We start from the raw sequence: 21405 nt of genomic DNA on the forward strand, positions 1-21405 counted from the left end.
AACATATACAGGGTTAATTGGGCACATGGAGCAGGGCTGGCTCATTGGGCTGGAAAGGCCTGTTTCCAAGGTATATTTTTTTTAAAAAAAAGGAAAGCAAATGCTGTATGTAGCATTCATAGACCTTTCTGAAATCTGATGGGAGCGAGGAAGAAGCATTTTTCTAAAATATGGAGTTAAGGTCTTCAGGCTCCTGTTGCTACCACCAGGGAGGTACAAGAAGAGGGCATGTCCTGGATGGTGAGGGCCCTTGGAGATGGATACCACATTCCTGAAGCATTGTCTGTTTATGCCCTCAGTGGTGGTGAAGACAAGTGCCCACAGTGGTCCTGGCTGAGTTTGCTTGTGCTGAATCTTCTTGCCTAGGGGTATGGGAAGGAGAGTCAACACGGCCAACTGGGGCTTGAGTGGGTTTATAATTCAGTGTCGGGTTCAAGGTGCCTATGGTGTCTGTTAGTCCATGACCTAGGAGCAGAATCAGGCTTTTCAGCCCACCAGGTCTGCTCTGCCATTCTATCACAGCTGATTTGCCTCTCTATCCCATTCTCCTACCTTCTCCCTGTAACCTTGTTGCCCTGACTAATCAAGAACCTATCAATCTCTCCTCAGGAACAATCTAGGAATCTAGAAACTGACATCTCCAAATTTTTCACTCACTAAGGTCATTCATGCTAAACATTTAGTTTTATTGATGGCTCTGTTCCTTTGCAGGTGAAGTTTGCTCGAGTGCTGAGGCGAACAGGCTTGGCTGCCCAGCTAAGCCCATCTCCCCGGATCTCATTTAAAACCTATGAAATATTGAAAGGACTAGGTAGAATGCACATGGACAGGACGTTTCCTATATTGGGGAGTCTAGAACCAGAAGCCACAGCCTCAATACAAGGACATCCCTTTAGAACAGAGATAAAGAAGATCTTAACAAGCAGGTGGTGAATCTGGAGGCCAAGTCATTGTGTATCTTTAAAGTGGAGGTTGATAGGTTCTTGATTAGTAAGGTTATGGGGAGAAGGCCGGAGAATGGGGTTGAGGTGGAATGGCAGAGCTGATTTGATGGACCAAATCTGCTCCTAATGTAGGTCTTGTTATTTTTAGTTCCTTTTCATGCCTTGTGGCACTTCTGGCAGCAACCTTGCCGTTTTAACACTTTTTTAAATGAGGCCAAATTGCTAGATCGACACTTTATGGTCTTGAGTCGATATTATTTTACAACGTAAGAATTTAGCAGGCCAGGCTGGGGATTCCAGATGATTATCTGGGCTCACGTTCCCTGGCTGAGGATCACTGCACAGTCAAAGTCAAAGTAGAGTTTATTGCAAAGGTGCATTGGAAGTCTTATTTGCAACAGCATCACAGGGACAAAGCATCAGAGATGCAACTTCCTCTGGCAGCTCGTTCCAACCCTTCACCACCCTCTGAGTGAACAAGTTCCCCTTAAATATTTCACCCTTCACACTTAACCTATGACCTAATCCATTACACTTTGAATTTTTTTTCTATTTATTTTCCAGGGTTTGTGGTTTATTTCAGCAGGTTACTATCAAGGATAACGATACCCTGCAGGACTGGCAGTTCATGAACTGCTCCGGTTTCAGCTTGTATCAATGGGTTAATCATTAAACCAGTTGTTAACTGGAATGCAAATAGAATACTGCAGAGCTGCTGCTGGTGTGTGTAACCACTGTGAGCGGTTATCATTTCCTGTTCATGTAATGCCGGAGGTTTCATCATATTGTGTATGGACTCCACAGGTTCCCTGATTCAAGATTCGTCTCTCACGTCAAATTCAAGTTTAATTGTCATTCAACCACACACATGAATACAGCCAAATGAAAAGTGTTCCTCAGGCATTAAGATGCAAAACACTGTAGCAACAGTCACACTCAGCACGAGGCACATGTTGCATACAATTACAACAGCAGCGGAATACAATCACAAAAAATAACATGGACCAAGTCCCTGAGTGTCAAGGTCTGTAGGTTGATGGTCCATGGGATGTTGTCCTGGAGCCATGTGTACAGTGAAATGTGTCATTTGTGTTAACAATAGACACAACCTAAGGATGTGCTGGAAACAGCCCTCAAGTGGTGCCACACAACGTGGCATGTCCACAATGCTCAGCAGAACAACACAATGCTCCAAAACTACAACCACAACAGCAAAACAAGACCTGTCCCTCCCTCACACCCAGACGAATATGACATCCTCTAACCCCAGGACTTCTCTGGCCTCCAGCCTCCATCAACCTCTGACTCGGGCTTGTGGACGCTGCATATTGACTTCTTCAGAGGACTCGTAGAGATTCGTAGAATTGGGGTTCCAGCCAACAGGCCTCAACTTCTGGCCTTCCAATTTGACCCTCAGGCCTCAATCCTTGACGCAGAAGATGTGCTGATCACTGAACGGTAGGCTTCAAACCCTGGACTCTCCAACGAAGGGACCCTGATCATTGGGTCTCAAACTTGGGTTTCACTGATTTGTGAACCCAGGGATCATCGGACCTGGATAACTACACCATCCTTGTTGAAGCTACTCTTTCATAGCAGTTTTCACCTGCTCATGGAATGTGGATGTCACTGACAAAGGCAGGATTTATTGACCATCCCTAAATAGTCAAAATAAATGAAGAATGATGCCCCCTTTGACACTCACCAATTTTTATCTATACCCCAAAGAAAGCATCCAATCTGGATGTATCATGGCAAATACTCTGCTCGTGACTGCAGAGAGTTGTGGACACAGCTCAGTACTTCACGTGGCCCTTGAACATTATACCTGCACGACATTTTCTTTCTAACTGTAACACTATATTCTGAATTCTGCTTTTTCCTTTTCTACCTCAATATACCTATATAGCAGAACTCTCTGACTTGAAAACAAAAATCTTTCTCTCAATATCTGGGTACATGTGACAATAATAAAGTAATTTAAATTGTAATTCCAATTCCACCAACCAGAACCATTGATGTTTCCTCTCAGATCGGGCAGTCCAATACATTATGTTGCCATACCTCCATTCCTCCAAATGGCTTGCAAGCCCTTAACCTCAGCAACTGATGGTTCCTCCAGTATTTCTGACTGGCTCCAGGGCAATAAGTGTCATTGATTAGTAAGGGTGTTAAAGGTTACAGGGAGAAAACAGAAGAAGGGTGTTGAGAGGGGAAAATAAATTAGCTATGATGGAAAAATAGGAGCAGGATTAGACTACGGCCCACTGAATCCACTTTAAGACTTGCGGTTATGGGAGATGTCATAGGAAGAGAGTTGAGGGGGAGAAAAAAAATCAGCCATGGTGAATCTGACTCCATTGTTCATCTTCTCATGTTCTCATCAGAACTCGTGTTCTTGATATTTATTGCTTGTTTATTTTTTCCTCATTTTGTATTCTCAGTGTTTTTTTTGTTTTTGTACATTGGTTGTCTAACCTGTTGGGTGTGGACTTTAATTGCTGGGATTGCCTGCAAGGAAAGGAATCTGCAGGATTGTATACGATGGCATGTAATTTTAGAATAAATTTAGTTTGAAATGTTTTGAACTTTGAGTAGACTAATTCGATTCCTCTATCATAAGGTCTTATCAGGTTATTGAGCTAACCTGCGCAACCCTAACCCTACCTCAACCATGGAACACTACGGACCACCTTTTGCACTACCATGGACCTGTTTCAGTTCTCTTTTATGTGCAAATATCTTGTTTCTCAGTCCTTTGCTTCACTGTCCTGTATAATTTATGGCACGAGGAGATTTACCAGTTTGCTGCTTGGATCAGAGAGGATGGGTTGATGGAACTAGGATTTTCTTCTTGGAGAGAATGAGGATGAGGTGACTTGATAGAGGTGTCCAAGATGGAAAGAGGCATAGCTAGAACATTTCCCCAGTGTGAAAATGGCTAATATGAGGGTGCATGATTTTAAGGTGATTGAAGAAGGTTGTCAATTTTTGTTTGCATGGAATGGTGGGTGCATGAAACGCCCTGCCGCAGGGGTGGTGGTAAAAGCAGATACATTTGGGACATATAGGAGGGTCTTAGACGGACATGGATGATAGGGAAAAATAAAAGGAGGGCTCTGTGGGAGGGAAGGGTTAGATTGATCATGGAGTAGGTTAAGAGGTCGGCACAACATAGTGGGCTGAAAGGCCTGTACTGTGCTGTAGGGTTCTATGTTCAAATCGCATTTGGATTGAGAGTCAGATGCATTTATTTATTACAGGTATATGGAAACATACAATGAAATGTCTTGTTTGTATTAACAACCAACACAACCTAAGGATGTGCTGGGACAAGCCCGTAACCATTACCAACATAGTAGCCCTCGGCCCTCAGTGTTTGGCAGAACACAGAACATTACAAAACAGAACCCAACAAGCAACAAAACAGCAAAACAAGCCCTTTTCACTATGTTCTGTGACATTAGACCCGACCTGCTACGAATAGCAGAGAATTTCTAATTGCTTTGATATAGATTCTTAGAATACCACAGCTCAAACAGGACCTTTGGCCCATCTAGTCCATATGGAGCTACTATTCTGCCTAGTCCCATCAAATTGCACCCGGACCATAGTCTTCCGTACCCCTCCCATTCATGCAGCTATCAACATTTCTGTCAGATGTTCAAATCCTAATTCACCACTTTCACACTCTCACCACTCTCCCAGTCCGTTCTTTTCCACTTCACCTTTCACCCTTGACCCATGAACTATAGCCCTAGTCTCACCCAACCTCATTTACCCTATCTATACCCCTCATGTCTCCTTTGTAAACTCTTCTGTTGTCCTGATGAAGGGTCTCAGCCCGAAATGCTGACTATTTACTCATCCCTGACCCGCTGAGTTCCTCCAGCACTGTATGAGTGTGTTGCTCTGGATTTCCTGCAGCTGCAGAATCTCTCGTGTCCCTGTCGTCCTTGTGGCATGAGAGTCAGGACTGTGAAAAGGTGCAGTGGAGATGGTCAAACCATGAATTTCAGTGATTGCACAACCACTTCCCACTCTGCAAATTAATCTCATACCACTTGTTTTACTGTCTGTGATGCAACAATTAGCGATGGGCTGTCCTGTACACCTATCCCCATTGTTATGCAACCGCACTTCCCCAGGGACCTGTCAATCAAAAATAAACATGTCCTCGGGACACAAGGCAACATTTGGCGGGAAAGTGAGACCAGGAAGGATCTCAATCGTCAACGCTGTTTCTCTCTCTATATAAGCGCTGGCTGACCTGATGGATCTTTCTCTGGGTTTATAACATTATGTACAGTAGTCAATACAGCACAGAAACAAGCCCATTGGTATATCTAGTCTGTGCCAAGCTTTTATTCTGCCTAGTCCACAAGACCATAAAACATAGGAGCAGAATTGGGTCATCAGCTGATTGAGTCTGCGTCACCATTCCAACATGGCTGATTTATTATACTTCTCAGATCTATTTTCCTGCCTTCTGTAAGTGTACCTGGACCATAGTCCTCCATAGCCCTCCCATACATGTGCCTATTCAAATACCTCAAATGTTGGAATTGAGCTCCCATCCACACTTCCACTGGCAGCTCACTCCATACTCTCACCACCCTCTGAGTGAAGAAGTTCCCCCTCAGGTTTCCCTTAAACATTTCACCTTTCACCCTTAACCCATGACATTCAGTTCTAGTCTCACCCAGCCTTGGAAAATCAGCACAGGAACAGGCCCTGCAGCCCACGATATTGTGCTAAACTAATTCATCCCCCTCTGTGCACAGTCCATAATCTACCTGCCCTCCCCTCCATTCTCTCCACATTCATGTGCCCATCTAAGAGACTTAAATGCCTCTGTATCTGCTTCTATTACCAGCCTGTGGCAGTCTGATCCAGGCACCCATAAGGCCATAAGGTATATGTGCAGAATTAGGCCATTCAGTCCATTGTGTCTGCTCTGCCAGTTCATTATGGCTGATTTTTTTCCCCCCTTAACCCCATTCTCCTGCTTTTCTGTGTGTGTGTGTTTTTTTGGGGGTGGGGGGGTGGGGAGCCATGTCCCAAACATCTCCTTTAAGCTTTCCTCTCACCTTAAGTTAATATCCTGTAGTATTTGATATTTGGACCCTGTGGAAAAGATTCTGCCAAACTTATAACCCACCCTGGAATTCTCTCCACTCCCATTGGGCAGAGGATACAGATGCTTGAAAGCACTTTCCACTAAGCTAAAGAATAGCTTCTGTCCTGCTGTTATCAGACTCCTGAATGGTCCTCCTGTACTGTAAGATTTAGGATGAAGGAATAACTTTATTTGCATATTAGGAATCTGCAGTGGTGTGTTGGTCAGGGTGCAACATGCAATAAAACACCATTCAACAATTATAAACAATTATAGAGGAAAAAATAAAGTTGGAGATAAAGGTATGGATATGGAATAAAATGTACGTAAACACCAGCATGTTTTTACGAAGTAAGTGGCATTATAAAATGTGGTTTAAAGCATTTACGGTGATGTGAATAATAGATAGAGGGAGTGGGCGAGATGCTACAAGAATGGTTGTTCAGATTAGCTGCCTGGTATAAAGATTTTGTTTTAATAGCTCTGTAGTGCTCTCCAGAAGGGGGAAAAAGCAGTTTGTTGTGTAGGTAATGCACACAATTATTTTTCCTGCCCACTTCTTTATCCTGGACTTGTACAAGTCCTGCAGTGATGGTAGAGCAGCTATCACTGGTCATTGACACACATGATGCATTTCACTGTTTTGATGTACATGTGACAAATAAAGCTAATCTTTTAATGTTAGCTGCTTTCCTGAGGCAGTGGGAAGTTACTGGATCTGATGTCAATGACAGAATCAGGACTTGTTGGACAGGCCACACCGTCGTTGAAGACACGAGAGACTGCAGGTGCTAGAGTAATAAATCTGCTGGAGGAAATCGGGTTGAGTGGTGTCTGTGGAGGGAAAGAAACTGTCGACTGAATTATCTCTCCCCTTCTCCTCTCTGTGCTGCCATCTCAGCTCTCTACTGTGTCCTGTAGCAAGCCCTTCAGTAGTTGAGGAATTTAATTCAAGAGCTATAAGGTAGTAATGTGGCAGCTTTATAAAATTCTGGTTAGACCACACTTGGAACATTATGTTCAGTTCTGGTTGTCTCCTTATAGGAAGGATATGGAAGCCTTAGTGGTGTAGAGGAGATTTACCAGGATGTTGCCTGGATTGGAGAGCATGTCTTAAGAGGATGGGTTGAGTGAGCTTGGGCTTTTCTGTCTGGAGCAAATGAGGATGAGATGTGACTTGATAGAGATATACAGGATGACAGGAGGCATATATTGAGTGGACAGCCAGGGAGGAAATGACTAATAGGAGGGGGGCATAATTTTAAGGTTATGGGAGGAAGGTAATGGCATGTCAGAGGCATTTTTTTTTTACATGGAGAGTGGTGGGTGCATAGAACGCACAGCCAGGGATAGTGGTAGAAGCAGATACATCAGGGATGATTAAACTCTTAGATAGGCACATGGATGTGAGAAAAATGTAGGGGTATTTGGGGCGGAAGGGTTAGATTGCTCTTTGTGTAGGTTAAAAGGTTGGCACAACATTGTGGGACAAAGAATAGTACAACACAGTTATTGTCCTACGTTGTATGTTTTAACACAAGGTTTAAAAGAGGAGATACAAGCTAGTTTGTCATCCTAGTTTCTATAACACTCTGATATAACCATAGAGCAGCAACAATAGCTGTACAGTTGGATGTTATGATCAAGCTGAGGAAATGTATTGATGTGATGTCTCCTTTGTGTTTGGGGATTACACACTGGGTTGTTTTGTGTTCCATCATTTGCTGCTGTTCATCATGGAAACTTACTTGAAGTTCTTTTCCATTTATATTTGGGACTAAGATGAATGCATCCTCACAGGTAGAGGGGATTTTTTTCTTTACATTTCCAATGACCTTGCAAACATTTGTCTAAAATTAATGCCTGTGCCTTGGGATGCAGAGAAATTAGTAAATTGGATTATTATTGTCCTGTGCTGAGGTACCGTGGAAGAACCTGCTTTCTGTCATATTGGTCAATAGATTACAACAGTATGTTGAGGTAAAGATCATTTTTACTTGTCACCTGTACGGTGAAACATTGAAACGTGCAATGAAATGCTTTGTTTTGTGTCGGTGATGTACAGAGTCCAAGGATGTGTTGGGTTGCCATGTTTCCAGCACTGACATAGTAACCCTAACCTGTGTCCTTTTGGAGTGTGGGAGGAAACTGGAGCACATGCTGTCACAGAGAGAACACACAAACTCCTCGCGGCAGCAGTGGGAATTGAACCCTAATCACTGGTGCTATAAAATGTTGCTGACCACTACCAAGATAAAACAAACACTATTATTTATTCTGTTAAACAGCTACACAAAGTGTAATACATGTGAACAATAAGGGATAAGATCATAACAATGGCTTTGACGTCTTATTATATGAGGAGACAGTTAAATAGTCTTGTAACAATAGTCCTTGAGTCTGGTGGTGCTTTCAGGCTTTTGTATCTGCTTCCCAGTGGAAGAGGGGAGAAGAAAGAATATCTGGGGTCGGTGGGGTCTTTGGTTTTGTGGAAGCAGTGCGAAACGCAGAGAGAATTGAAAGATATGGGTCTATAAAAAGCCAGAACATAGTGGCAATATTCAGTGGGTCAGTCTGTGAATGTAGATGAAAAAATTATCACCAGCTTGGGTTCAGTAGCCTTTGTCAGACTGAGTAGAGATCAGCTGTGCCAAGGGAGGGTATGTGATTGGGTAGAATGCAGATGTTTTCATCGAATATAGCACAGTACGGGTCTTTGGCCACAATGTTGTACCAGCCCTTTAACTTACTCCACGATCAACATAATCCTTCCCTTCTACAGAGCTGTAACCCTCCATTTATCGTACATCCATGTGTATTAGAGCATAAAACGTGAAGCAGTGTAGCCCAGTATAGGCCCTTCAGCTGTGCTGACCTGTATAAACCTACTTTACAATCAGTCTAACCCTTCCCTCCTACATAGTCCATAGCACTCCATCCAAATGCTTATCTAAGAGTCCTTTAAGTGTTCCTATTGTACCAACCCAATTTCTCTTGCCATGACAAAAGGCGGTTTGTTCAAAAGGTGTCATAGGCTAATTCTGTTTTGTTCTCCTCTTTCTGAGCAAGTACTCCACCCTGGATTTTAGCACTCATTTGCACTAATTAACCTACACCATCTCTGAGATGTGGGAGGAAATGGGAGCATCAGGAGGAAGCCCACGTGGTCATGGGGAGAGCTCGAAGTCAGGATGGAACTCGGGTCCGTAGCTGGTGACATCTCTTAAAGAGATGGGTTATAGATCTAGAAAACGGTGAAACGGTTGAAATCGGCAGAAGTTCCTTGTTGAATAGAGATGTGAGATTCTGCAAATGCTGGAAAATTTGGGCAACACACGCAAAATGCTGGAGGAACTCTGCTAAACAAGAAAAGAGCCTAGGGTATACAGGAAAGATCCGAACATGGATAGAACATTAGCTGATTGGTAGAAGGCAAAGAGTGGGAATAAAGGGAGCCTTTTTGGATTGGCTGCAAGTGACTGGTGATGTTCCACAGGGTTCTGTGTTGCTATTGTTTTTTACGTTATATTTCAATGATTTGGATGGAGAAATTGGCTTTGGACAAGTTGCAGGTGATACAAAGATAGGTGGAGGGGCAGGTAGTGTTGAGGAAGACAAGAGGTTGCAGTACAGACAGATTAGGAGAATGGACAAAGAAGAGGTAAATAGTATACAATGTCAGGAAGTACACAATGTTGGAAGAACTCAGCAGGTCAGGCAACATCCGTGGGAAAAGAGTAGCCAACGTTTCGGGCCGAGACCCTTCATCAGGAATGGGGGGGGGGGGGGGGAGAGAGGGTCGAAGCCCAGTAATAGAGATAGGAGAGGGGGTAGGGTGTAGAGGCGCCAGGTGGAAAACCAATCAGAGGAAAGATAAAGGGGGGAGGGGATAAGCATGAAAGAACTGTAGAGATAAAGAAGCAGAAAGTTGAAAGGGGAGAGAGGCAGAGAGGGACCTGGGATAGGGGAAGGGGGAGGGAATTACCGGAAATTGGAGTAGTCAATGTTCATACCACCAGGCTGGAGGCTACCCAGACGGTAGATGAGGCGTTGCTCCTCCAACCTGAGTTTAGCCTCATCATGGCAGTAAAAGAGGCCATGTACGGACATATCTAGATGGGAATGGGAGGCAGAGTTGAAATGGGTGGCAACTGGGAGGTCCTGTCTATTGTGATGGACGGAGCGTAGGTGCTCGACGAAGCGGTCCCCCTATCTGCGTCGGGTCTCGCTGATGTAGAGGAGGCTGCACCGGGAGCACCGGATGCAATAGACGACTCCAGCAGACTCTCAGGTGAAGTGTTGCCTCCTCTACTGCAATGATGAGGCCAAACGCAGGTTGGAGGAGCAACATTGGTGTTATGAACATTGAATTCTTCAATTTCTGGTAATTCCCTCCCTCTCCCCCTTCCCCTATCCCATGTCTCTCTCTGCCTCTCTCCCCTTTCAACTTTCTGCTTCTTTATCTCTAGTTCTTTCATGCTTATCCCCTCCCCCTCCCCCCTTTATCTTTCCTCTGATTGGTTTTCCACCTGGTGCCTCTAGGCCCTACCCCCTCCCCTATCTCTATTACTGGGCTTCGGCCCTCTCTTCCCCCCTCCCCCCCATTTCTGATGAAGGGTCTCGGCCCGAAACGTTGGCTACTCTTTTCTCACGGATGCTGCCTGACCTGTTGAGTTCTTCCAGCGTTGTGTACGTATTCTTTGATCCACAGCATCTGCAGTTGTAATTTTGTATTTTAATGTCAGGAAGTTTATGTTCATGCACTTTGGTAAAAGGAATAAAAACATAGACTATTTCCTAAATGGGAGAAAATTCAAAAATCCAAGGTGTAAAGGGATTTGAGAGTTCTCATGTAGGATTCCCTAAAGGTTAATTTGCAAGTTGACTCAGTGGAAAGGAAGGCAAATGCAATGTCGACATTCATTTTGAGAGGACTAGAATATAAAAGCAAGGCTGTAATGCTCAGGCTTTGTAAGTGACTGGTGAGGCCTCACGGTATTGTCAGCAGTTTTGGGCCCCCTTATTTAAGAATGAATGTGCTGACATTGGAGATGGTTCAGAGGAGATTCACGAGAATGATTACAGAAATGAAAGGGCTATGAATTGAGCAGCGATTGAAGGCTCTGAGCCTGTATTTGCTGGAATTTAGAAGAATGAGGAGGGATCTCAATGAAACCTATTGAATGTTGAAAGATCTAGATAAGAGTGGACATGGAGAGGCTGTTTCCTTTAGGTGGGGGAATCCAGGACCAGAGGGCACAGCCTCAAAATAGATGAATATTTAGAATTCTGTTAGCTAGGGGTTAGTGAATCTGTGGAAGTCATTGCCACAGGTGGCTGTGGAGGCTAGGTTACTGGGCGCATTTAAGTTGATTGGTTCTTGATTAGTCAGCGTGAAAAGTTATAGGGAGAAGGCAGGAGAATGGGGTTCGGAGGGTAATGGGTCAGCCACAATGATTCAATGGGTTTAATGGCCTAATTTTGTTCTTGTCTTATGGTCTAATGTTCTATCTGGAGGACATTCTAACTGGTTGCATCACCATCTGGTGTGGAGGGGCCACTGTACAGGATTGGGAAAAATTAACACTAGCCTCCCACCGTCAAGGACATCTTGAAAAGGCAATGCCTCAAAAAGGCAGCATCTACCATTAAGGACCCCCACTGCCAGAACATGTACTCTTCTCAATACTAGCATCAACAAGGACGTACAGGAGCCCAAATACATGCACTTGAAGTTTTAGGAACAGCTTCTTTCCCTCTGCCATTAGATTTTTGAATAAATAATGAAACCATGAACACTACGTATATATTTAATTTCACTCACTCTGCCTGGCCACTTTATTAGGTACACCTGCTTGTTAATGCAAATGTCTAATCAGCCAATCGTGGCAGCAACTCAATGAATAAAAGCATGCAAACATAATTAAGAGGTTCAGTTTTTGTTCAGACAAAACATCAGAATGTGGAAGAAACGTGATTTACATAAGTGACTTTGACTGTGGAATGATTGTTGGTGCAAGACAGGGTGGTTTGAGATGTCCTGTGGGTGAAAATGTGTTGTAGTGAGAGCCCAGAGGAGAATGGCCAGGCTGGTTCAAGCTGACAGGAAGGTGACAGTAACTCAAATAAACACGTTACAATGGTATGCAGAAGGGCATCTGTGAAAGCAGAACATATCGAACCTTGAAGCTGCAGTAGGCCATGAACATGCACTCAATGCCCACTTTATTGGGTACAGGATGCCTTGGCTGAGGAAACGGTAGGCTAGTGTTGACAGAGAAACTCATCAGATTGTTTGTCTTCCTGGAGTGGATGAGGCTGCATTGTACTGCTGCTGCAGAAAAACAAATTTTGCAGCATATTTCAGTGATAATAAACCTGATTCTGATTCTTGAATAGAAGAATTTGCTTGAGAGGGCCTTCTGACTTTGGTCCTGGTCCAATTCTCGTGTTTTTTTTAAAAATTCTGACTTGGTGTTGTTTGTTTATTCCCAGCGTGAATGTATCTCCATCCATGTTGGCCAGGCTGGTGTCCAGATGGGCAATGCCTGCTGGGAGCTGTACTGCTTGGAGCATGGCATCCAGCCAGACGGACAGATAGTAAGTGACAAGGGCGTCGGAGGAGGAGACGACTCCTACACTACGTTCTTCAGCCAGACTGGAGCTGGTAAACACGTTCCCAGGGCAGTGATGGTGGATCTAGAACCTACTGTGATAGGTTGGTATTGGGGTCTTTGGCACTTTGTTAACCATTTGTATTCATCTTATTTAAGACCATTTAGTGTTATTTCCAGTGCATAAGTGTAAAGGAGAACAATTATTACTGCAGATCTAGTGCTCAAACTGCCCAAGGAATCATGGGCACTGGCCTACCTGCCGTCAAGAACATGCTGTATATTTAGAAAAATGCCAGAAAGAGTGGAGTGACTTTTGCAATTTTCCAGTCTCCCAGAACTATGCCAGGATGAATTGATTCTTGAACGGTCATTAGTAATGCTTCTGCAGTCTCTTCAGACACCTCTTTCAGAACTCTGGGATGTACACCCACCTGGTCCCAGTAACCTGTCTATTGTCAGACCTTTCAATTTTTCAAGCAACTGCTCACTTCTGCCCCCTGACACTCTCAAATGTTACGATTAAAAAATAAAGTGCAGTAGAGGGATAGTGAATTTAAAAGGCCAAAACGAGGAAATCTGCAGATGCTGGAAATTCAAGCAACACACACAAAATGCTGGTGGAACACAGCAGGCCAGGCAGCATCTATAGGGAGAAGCGCTGTTGACGTTTTGGGCTGAGACCCTTCGTCAGGACTAACTGAAAGAAAAGATAGCAAGAGATTTAATTTCACATTTTCCCCTCCCCCTCCTACTTTCAAATCTCTTGCTATCTTTTCTTTCAGTTAGTCCTGACGAAGGGTCTCGGCCCGAAACGTTGACAGCGCTTCTCTCTATAGATGCTGCCTGGCCTTCTGCGTTCCACCAGCATTTTGTGTGTGTTGAGAGGAATAGTGAGGTAGTTTTCATGGATCATTCATAAATCTGGCAGTGGGGAAAAAACTGTTCCCAAAAATCTTGAGCAACATCTTCAGGCTATTGCACCTCCTCCTTCATGGTAGTAATGAGAAGAGGGCATGTCCTGGATGGTGAGGGTCCTTAATAATTTATGCCATGTTCTTGAGGCACTGATTTTTTGAAAATACCTATGATATTGTGTAGAGTTGTGTCCGTGATGGAACTAGCTGAATTTACAACCCTCTGCAACCTCTTTAATCCTGTGCATTGGAGCCCTCCCTACCAGGTGGTGATGCAACCTGTCAGCTTGCTCTCCACTCTACATCTGAGAAACTTGAGATGATTTAGTATGTCATCAAAAATCTACTGAAGTAGAGCCCCTGGCATCCCTTCTGACAAACATCAGAGCTTTAAGCCGAGGATAATTCCTCTAAGATGTTGTCAACCAGAAACTTCATGCTGCTCACCCTTTCCATTGCTGACCACTCGAAGAGGACTGGTGTGTGTTCCTTCAACTTCCCCTTCCTGAAAGTCCACAGTCAACTCCTTGGTCTTGATGAGTGCAAGAACCACTCAACTGGCTGATCTATCTCACTCCTGCCACCATGTCCTGGATTGGAGAGCATGTTTTATGAGGATGGGCTGAGCGAGCTAGGATTTTCATTTTTCGAGCTGAGGATAAGGGGTGCCTTGATAGAGGTTAACAAAGTGATAAAAGGCATAGATAGTGTGGTCAGGTAGTGCCTTTTTCACAGGGTGCAAATGGCTAATACGGGAGTGCATAATTTTAAAGTGATTGGAGAAGAGTATAGGGGGGCATGTCAGATGACGTTTTTTCTCACAGAGTGGTGCGTGTATGGACCCAGGGTGCCAGGGGTTGTGGTAAAGGCAGATACACTAGGGATGTTTCAGAGACTTTTAGGCACATGGCTGACAGGAAAATGGAAGGCTATGTGGGAAGAAGGGTTAGATTGATCTAGGAGTGGGTTAAAGTGTCAGCACAACATCTGTTGTGCTCCTGTTTGTGCTGGCATCTCAATGAGGACTGGTGTGTGTTCTCCTGACTTCCCCTTCCTGATGTTCACAGTCAACTTCCTGGTCTTACACTGCTTCCTTTTGCTATCTAACCTGACTCCTGTCCACCATTCTGAATTTTAGATGAGGTCCGTACCGGTATCTATCGGCAACTCTTCCACCCTGAGCAACTCATCTCTGGCAAGGAAGATGCTGCCAACAATTACGCTCGTGGGCACTACACCATTGGCAAGGAGTTGATTGACTCCGTCTTGGACAGAATCCGTAAACTGGTGAGTGAGGACTCTTATTGCATTCTCTGTTACAGTAATCACTGTCAGGTAAGCAGAAAAGGTACTTGGCAGTCTACCATCACTGCAGGACTTGTGTGTGTCTAGGACAAAGAAGTGGGCATGAAAAATCATTGTGGACACAACCTACACTGTAAACTGTTCTTTTTAAAGGACAGTAGTAGGTGCATGGAACACCCTGCCAGGGGTGGATGTAGAGGTATGAGAGAGGAGCTGGCCAAAGTTGATTGGAAGGGGACACTAGCAGGGATGGTGGCAGAATAGCAATGGCTGGAGTTTTTGGGGGCAATTTGGAAGGTGTGTTTAAGATGCATCCCAAGATGAGGAAGTATTCTAAAAGGATGATGAGGCAACCGTAACTCTTGAGAAGTCAAAGACAGCATAAAGACAAGAAGGGCATGTAATATAGTGAAGTTAGTTAGATGTTAGAGGATTGTGAAGCTTCTAAAAAATCAAGAGATAACTTAACAAAATAAGGGGAGAGAAGATGAAATACGAAGGTAAGCTAGCCAGCAGTATTGAAGAGGATCAAAGTGGCAGATGGAATATAGTGTACTTGGGTAGAAGGAACAAGAGTTTAGACTTTTTTAAAATGGGATGAAAATTCAGATATCAAGATTGCAAAGGGACTTGAGAGTTCTTGTGTGGGATTTCTGAGGCCTTATAAGGCATTGGTCATACTTGGAGTATTATGAGTGGTTTTGGGCCCCTTATCTAAGAAGAGTTGTGTTGGCATTGGAGTGGTCCAGAGGAAGTGCATGAGAATGATTCAGGGAATGAAAGGGTTAATGTATATGGAGCATTTGCTGGCTCTGGGCCTGAACTCGCTGGAGTTTAGAAGAATGGGAGGAGGGAGTGAGGTGGAGGAGAGAATCTCATTGAAACCTATTGAATATTGAAAGGCCTAGATGGTGTGGATGTAGAAAGGATTGTTCCTTTAGTGAGTGAGTCTAGGACCAATGGGCACAGCCTCTGAATAGAGGGACGTTCATTTAGAACAGATCAAAAGGAATTTCATTAATCAGAGGATGCTGTATTTGTGAATTCATTGCCACAGACAGTTGTGGAGGCAAAGTCATTGAGTATATTTAAAGCTGAGGTTAATAGGTTCTAGTTAGTCAGGGTGTCAAATGTTTTGGAGAGAGCAGAAGAATAGGGTTGGGAAGGATAACTAATCAGCCATGATAAAATAGCAGGATAGAATTGATCGGCTAAGTGGCCTAATTCTGTTCCTATGTCTATGGTCTTGTATTAGGGGCAATTAAGAAACTCTCAGATGGGTAATACATGAAAAAAAAGGAGAGCTATAAGACCACAGGACATGGGAGCAGAATTATGCTTTTGGCCCATCGATTGGTACATCATTCAATTGTGGCTGATATATTTCTTCTCAACCCACACTCCTGCCTATATTGGCAGGAAGGGTTAAATTGATCTTGGCATTGTTTAAAGGACAGCTGACGGCCCTGCCCTCTTCTGTGTTCCATGTTCCACACAGGCTGATCAGTGCACAGGACTCCAGGGATTCCTCGTCTTCCACAGCTTTGGCGGAGGCACTGGCTCTGGTTTCACCTCTCTGCTGATGGAACGTCTCTCTGTTGATTTTGGTAAGAAGTCCAAGCTGGAGTTCTCCATCTACCCAGCTCCGCAAGTCTCCACCGCAGTGGTTGAACCCTACAACTCTATCCTGACCACCCACACCACCCTAGAGCATTCAGACTGCGCCTTCATGGTGGACAATGAGGCCATCTATGACATCTGCCGGAGAAACCTGGACATAGAGCGCCCAAGTTACACCAATCTTAATCGCCTCATTAGTCAGATTGTGTCGTCTATCACAGCCTCTCTTCGCTTTGACGGTGCCCTGAATGTTGATCTGACAGAGTTCCAGACCAATTTAGTCCCGTACCCACGTATCCACTTCCCTTTGGCTACCTATGCCCCTGTGATCTCAGCTGAGAAGGCTTACCATGAACAACTGTCTGTGGCTGAGATCACCAATTCCTGCTTTGAGCCAGCAAACCAGATGGTGAAGTGTGATCCTCGCCATGGCAAGTACATGGCTTGTTGTCTGCTTTACCGGGGTGACGTGGTGCCAAAAGATGTCAATGTTGCCATTGGTGCCATCAAAACCAAACGTAGCATCCAGTTTGTTGACTGGTGCCCCACTGGTTTCAAGGTTGGCATCAACTACCAGCCTCCCACTGTGGTGCCCGGTGGTGACCTGGCCAAGGTGCAGCGTGCAGTCTGTATGCTGAGCAACACCACTGCCATTGCTGAAGCCTGGGCTCGCCTTGACCACAAGTTTGACCTGATGTATGCCAAGCGCGCATTTGTGCATTGGTATGTGGGGGAAGGGATGGAGGAGGGGGAGTTCTCCGAGGCCCGGGAAGACATGGCAGCCTTGGAGAAGGATTATGAAGAGGTTGGCATTGACTCATTTGAGGGTGATGAAGAGGGGGAGGAAGAGTATTAATTAACACTTCATAATCAACACACAATCTGAAAAATGAGGCTCAATTTTATTTCTTAACATTCTGAAAGTTCACAAGATGGTATGTCTGTACTGGACTTTTATTTTCTGATATTTAATAAAAGAATATTTGGAGCCAACAGCTGTCACAAGTTTTAATTCTTGGTTTGAATTATCACCGTGCTGTTAATCTGATGTTTGTTGGGTTTAACTGATCCTCTTCTGAATTCAAAGTGCTAAGTTTGGAGTAAAATTATCGTCACAGTACATGTATGCTACCATTTACTACCTTGAGATTCATTTTCTTGCAGGCATCTACAGGGAAAAATAAAGAAATACGATAGAATCTACAAGTAGCCATACATAAGCAAAGACTGACAAATAGTTAATGTGCAAAAGAATACAAACTGCAAATAAGAAACAATAATTTCAAGAGTCTTTGTAAGTGAGTCCATTGGTTGTGTAATCAGTTCAGACTTGAGGTGAGTGAAGCTACTCACACCTTTTCAGAAGCCTGATGGTTATAGGGTAATAACTGAACTTTGTTGGTGTGGGATCTAAGGCTCCTGTACCTCTTAGTAGTAGCAAGAAGAGAGCATAGCTTGGATGGTGGGGGTTCCTCTGATAGATGGAGCTTTCTTGCGACAGTGCTCTTTGGTGGGAGGGCATTGCCTGGGCCGTATCCACCACTTTCTGTAAAAACTTTTCCCATTCCTGGGCATTGGTGTTTCCATACCAGGCTGTGATATAACCAGTTAGGATATTTTGCATTTGAATTTACTGGGTGCTGGGTACACTGTTCATTTGGCATTTGTGCTCTGCCAGCTCCGGAAGAACATGATTCAGTTTCTCAAACACTTTCTTTGTCAGTGTGAAAGAACGGACTGTAAAACTGGCATTCCCAATGCTGTGCTGACAATATTGAACTGCCATGGTTTTCAGAGGGCACATTAAGATGCAGTCTCTGTTTTGGATTAAGGGAAAAGGTCACATGCACGTTTTGACCATGTATCCTGTTATCCATAAGAATCATAATTCTAAATGCAAGAATCCTAAAGGTTACATTGCAGGTTGACTTTGCGATAAGGAAGCCAAATACAATATTTGTATTCATTTTGAGTGGACTAGAATATAAAAGGAAGGATGTAATGCCGAGACTCTATAAGGCATTGGTCAGACTACGCTGAGATTATAAGTAGTTTTAGACCCTTTATCTAACATGCTGGCATTGGAAAGGATCCAGAATAGTTCATGAGAATAATTCTGGGAATAAAGGGATTAATGTATGAGGAACATTTGATGGCTCTGGGCCTGTACTCACTGGAGTTTAAAAGAACGAGGAGGAATCTCATTGAAACCTATACAATGTTGAAAGGCCTAGAGTAGATGTGGAGAGGGTGTTTTCGAAAGTGGGGGAGGCTATAAAGTGGATACAGTTTCAGAATAGAGGGATATCCCTTTAAAACAGAAAAGAGGAGGAATTTCTTTAGCCAGAGGATGGTGAATCTGTGGAATTCATTGCCACAAATGGCTGTGAAGACCAAGTCACTGGGGATATTTAAAGCGGAGCTTGATATTTTCTTGATTAGTAAGGGTGTCAAAAGGTGATGGTGAGAAGGCAGGAGAATGGGCTGAGATAATAAATCACCCATGCTGGAATGGTGGAGCAGATTCGAAGGGCCAAATGGCCTGATTCTGCTCCTATGTCTTATGGTCTTATAATCACTGACTTAAATGACATTTGTTGTGTTGTGGCAGCAGCACAGTGCAAAGACAAATTACTGGAGATGTTCAAGTAAATAGTGAAAATAAAAGCAATATGGGTTCATGGACCATTCAGAAACCTGATGGCAGAGGGAAAGAAGCTGTTCCTAAAACACTGTGTGTGCTTTCAGGCTCTCGTACCTCCTCCCTGACAAATGTTCTTAGTGACAGATACCACTTTTCTGCAGCACCACCTCTTACAACAAATCTTAATCTTCAAAATGTAAAGATTAGCTTTTATTTGTCACATGTACATCGAAACATTGAACATACAGTGAAATATATAATTTGCATCAATGACCAAACAGTCCGAGGATGTGCTGGAGGCAGCTTACACGTGTTGATGTATTTCATGCCCACAATTTACTAACCCTAATCTGTGTGTCTTTGGAATCTGGAGCACCAGGAGGAAACCCATGTGGTCAGAGGAAGAACATACACAGTAGTGGGAATTAAACCCTAATTTTCTGATCACTGGTGCTGTAAGTTGTTACACTAATCACTATGCTACCATGCCACCCATCCTTGATGGTATAGGGTTGTGTCCATAATCAAGCTGGCTGAGTCTACAATCCTCTCCAGCCTCTTGCAATATTATGCATGGAAGTCTCCATATCGGATTAGAATGCTCTCCACCATACATCTGTGGAAATTTGTAAGAGTCTCTGCTGACATACAAGTTGCCTGTCACTTAGAAATGCTGCCTTGTGTAATTGCCATTTACAGAACAGTGTATTGGCTGCCAATAACAATATTTTAGAATTAATTACCATGGGATGCCAGCAAAGTCATAGAATAATAGGGAACTACAGCAGACAGACCATTCAGCCCATCTAGTCTGTGCTGAGCTGATCAACCCATCTGGACCATAGCCCTTCACGTCTCACCCCTATCCAAATTTCTCATGTTGCAATTGAACCCATAGCCACCACTTCTGCTGGCAGCTCGTTTCACGCTCTCAGCACCCTCTGGGGGAGAAAAGAAGTTTCTCTTAAATATTTTACCTTTTTTTTCATCTCTCCTTTTTCTCCACTGTTGGGAATAAAGTCCTACCCTATTGTGGATGAAAGAAAAATGGAGGGCTATGTGGGAAGGAAGGGTTAGGCTCCTAGAGTCATAGAAAAGTACAGCACAGGGACAGGCCCTTCAGCCCATCTAATCCATGCCAAAGCCATTTAAACTGCCCACTCCCATCAATCTGCACTGGTACCATAGCCCTCCATATCCCTACCATCCATGTACCTATTCAAACTTCTCTTAAACGTTGACATTGAGCTCACATGCACCACTTGTGATGGCAGTTCATTCCACACTCTTATGACCCTCTGAGTGAAGAAGTTTCCCTCATATTCCCCTTAAACTTCTCATCTTTAATCCATGATCTCTGGTTTAGTGTCACTTAACCTCAGTGAAAAAGCCTGCTTGCATTCACCCTATCTATACCCTTCATAATTTTGTATATCTCTATCAAATCTCCTTTCAATCTTCTGCATTCTAAAGAATACAGTCCTAATCTATTCAATCTTTCCTTATAACTCAGGTCCTCCAGACCCAGAAACATCCTTGTAATTTTTTTTCTGTACTCTTTCAATGTTGTTTGCATCTTTCCTGTAGATAGGTGCCCAAAACTGCACAGAATACTCCAAATTAGTTACACACATTTGTCACTTTACTGCACACCCTTCTCATTTTTCTTCCTCATCTATATACCTACCAGACATTTAAAATATACTTCTATCATCTTGTCGGAAAAAAATACTTGTTTTACTATGATCCATAACCTGTTTCATTATGCTGGAGTAGTTTAAAGGGTCAGTACAAAATTGTGGGCCAAAAGGCTGTGTTCTATTCATCCTCTCCCTATAATTCAGGTCTTCTAGTCCTGGCAACATCCTTGTAAATTTTCTCTATACTCATATCTTTCCTGTAGATAGGTGACTGGAACTACACACAGTACTTCAAATAGCAGATAAATAAACAGGAGAAAAAGGAGAAACATCTGCTGAAACAATGTGGAAAGATACCAGTGGAAGTTCTGTAATGAGGCCATTTAGTAGCTATGCATATTGTCAAAATATCTATATGTCAGCATATACTGCCATGAGATTCATTTTCTTGCAGGCATTTACAGGAAAATATAATTAATGAACAAGACTGACAACAGCCAATGTGCAATCTATTGACAAACTTCAACTCATTCAGAATATCTTTGTTAGACTTTTAACTGAAACCTGGATGAGGAGCCTATCACTCCTGTCCCAGGTACTCT

The 21405-nt window shown here is 43.6% G+C and overlaps 1 protein-coding gene across 1 annotated transcript in view; it reads left to right on the plus strand.

The window, feature by feature from the left end:
• Positions 1–17512, plus strand: part of LOC132392967 (tubulin alpha chain-like) — a 43885-nt gene extending 26373 nt beyond the window's left edge. The window contains exons 2-4 of the mRNA XM_059967606.1: positions 12559–12781; positions 14733–14881; positions 16398–17512. Coding sequence (XP_059823589.1) covers positions 12559–12781; positions 14733–14881; positions 16398–17375 — 1350 coding nt within the window. The 3' untranslated portion in view covers positions 17376–17512. The remainder of the gene's footprint in view (positions 1–12558; positions 12782–14732; positions 14882–16397) is intronic.
• Positions 17513–21405: the final 3893 nt, after the last annotated feature.

This window comes from Hypanus sabinus, chromosome 4, assembly GCF_030144855.1.
Source record: "Hypanus sabinus isolate sHypSab1 chromosome 4, sHypSab1.hap1, whole genome shotgun sequence".
Lineage (NCBI taxonomy): Eukaryota > Metazoa > Chordata > Chondrichthyes > Myliobatiformes > Dasyatidae > Hypanus > Hypanus sabinus.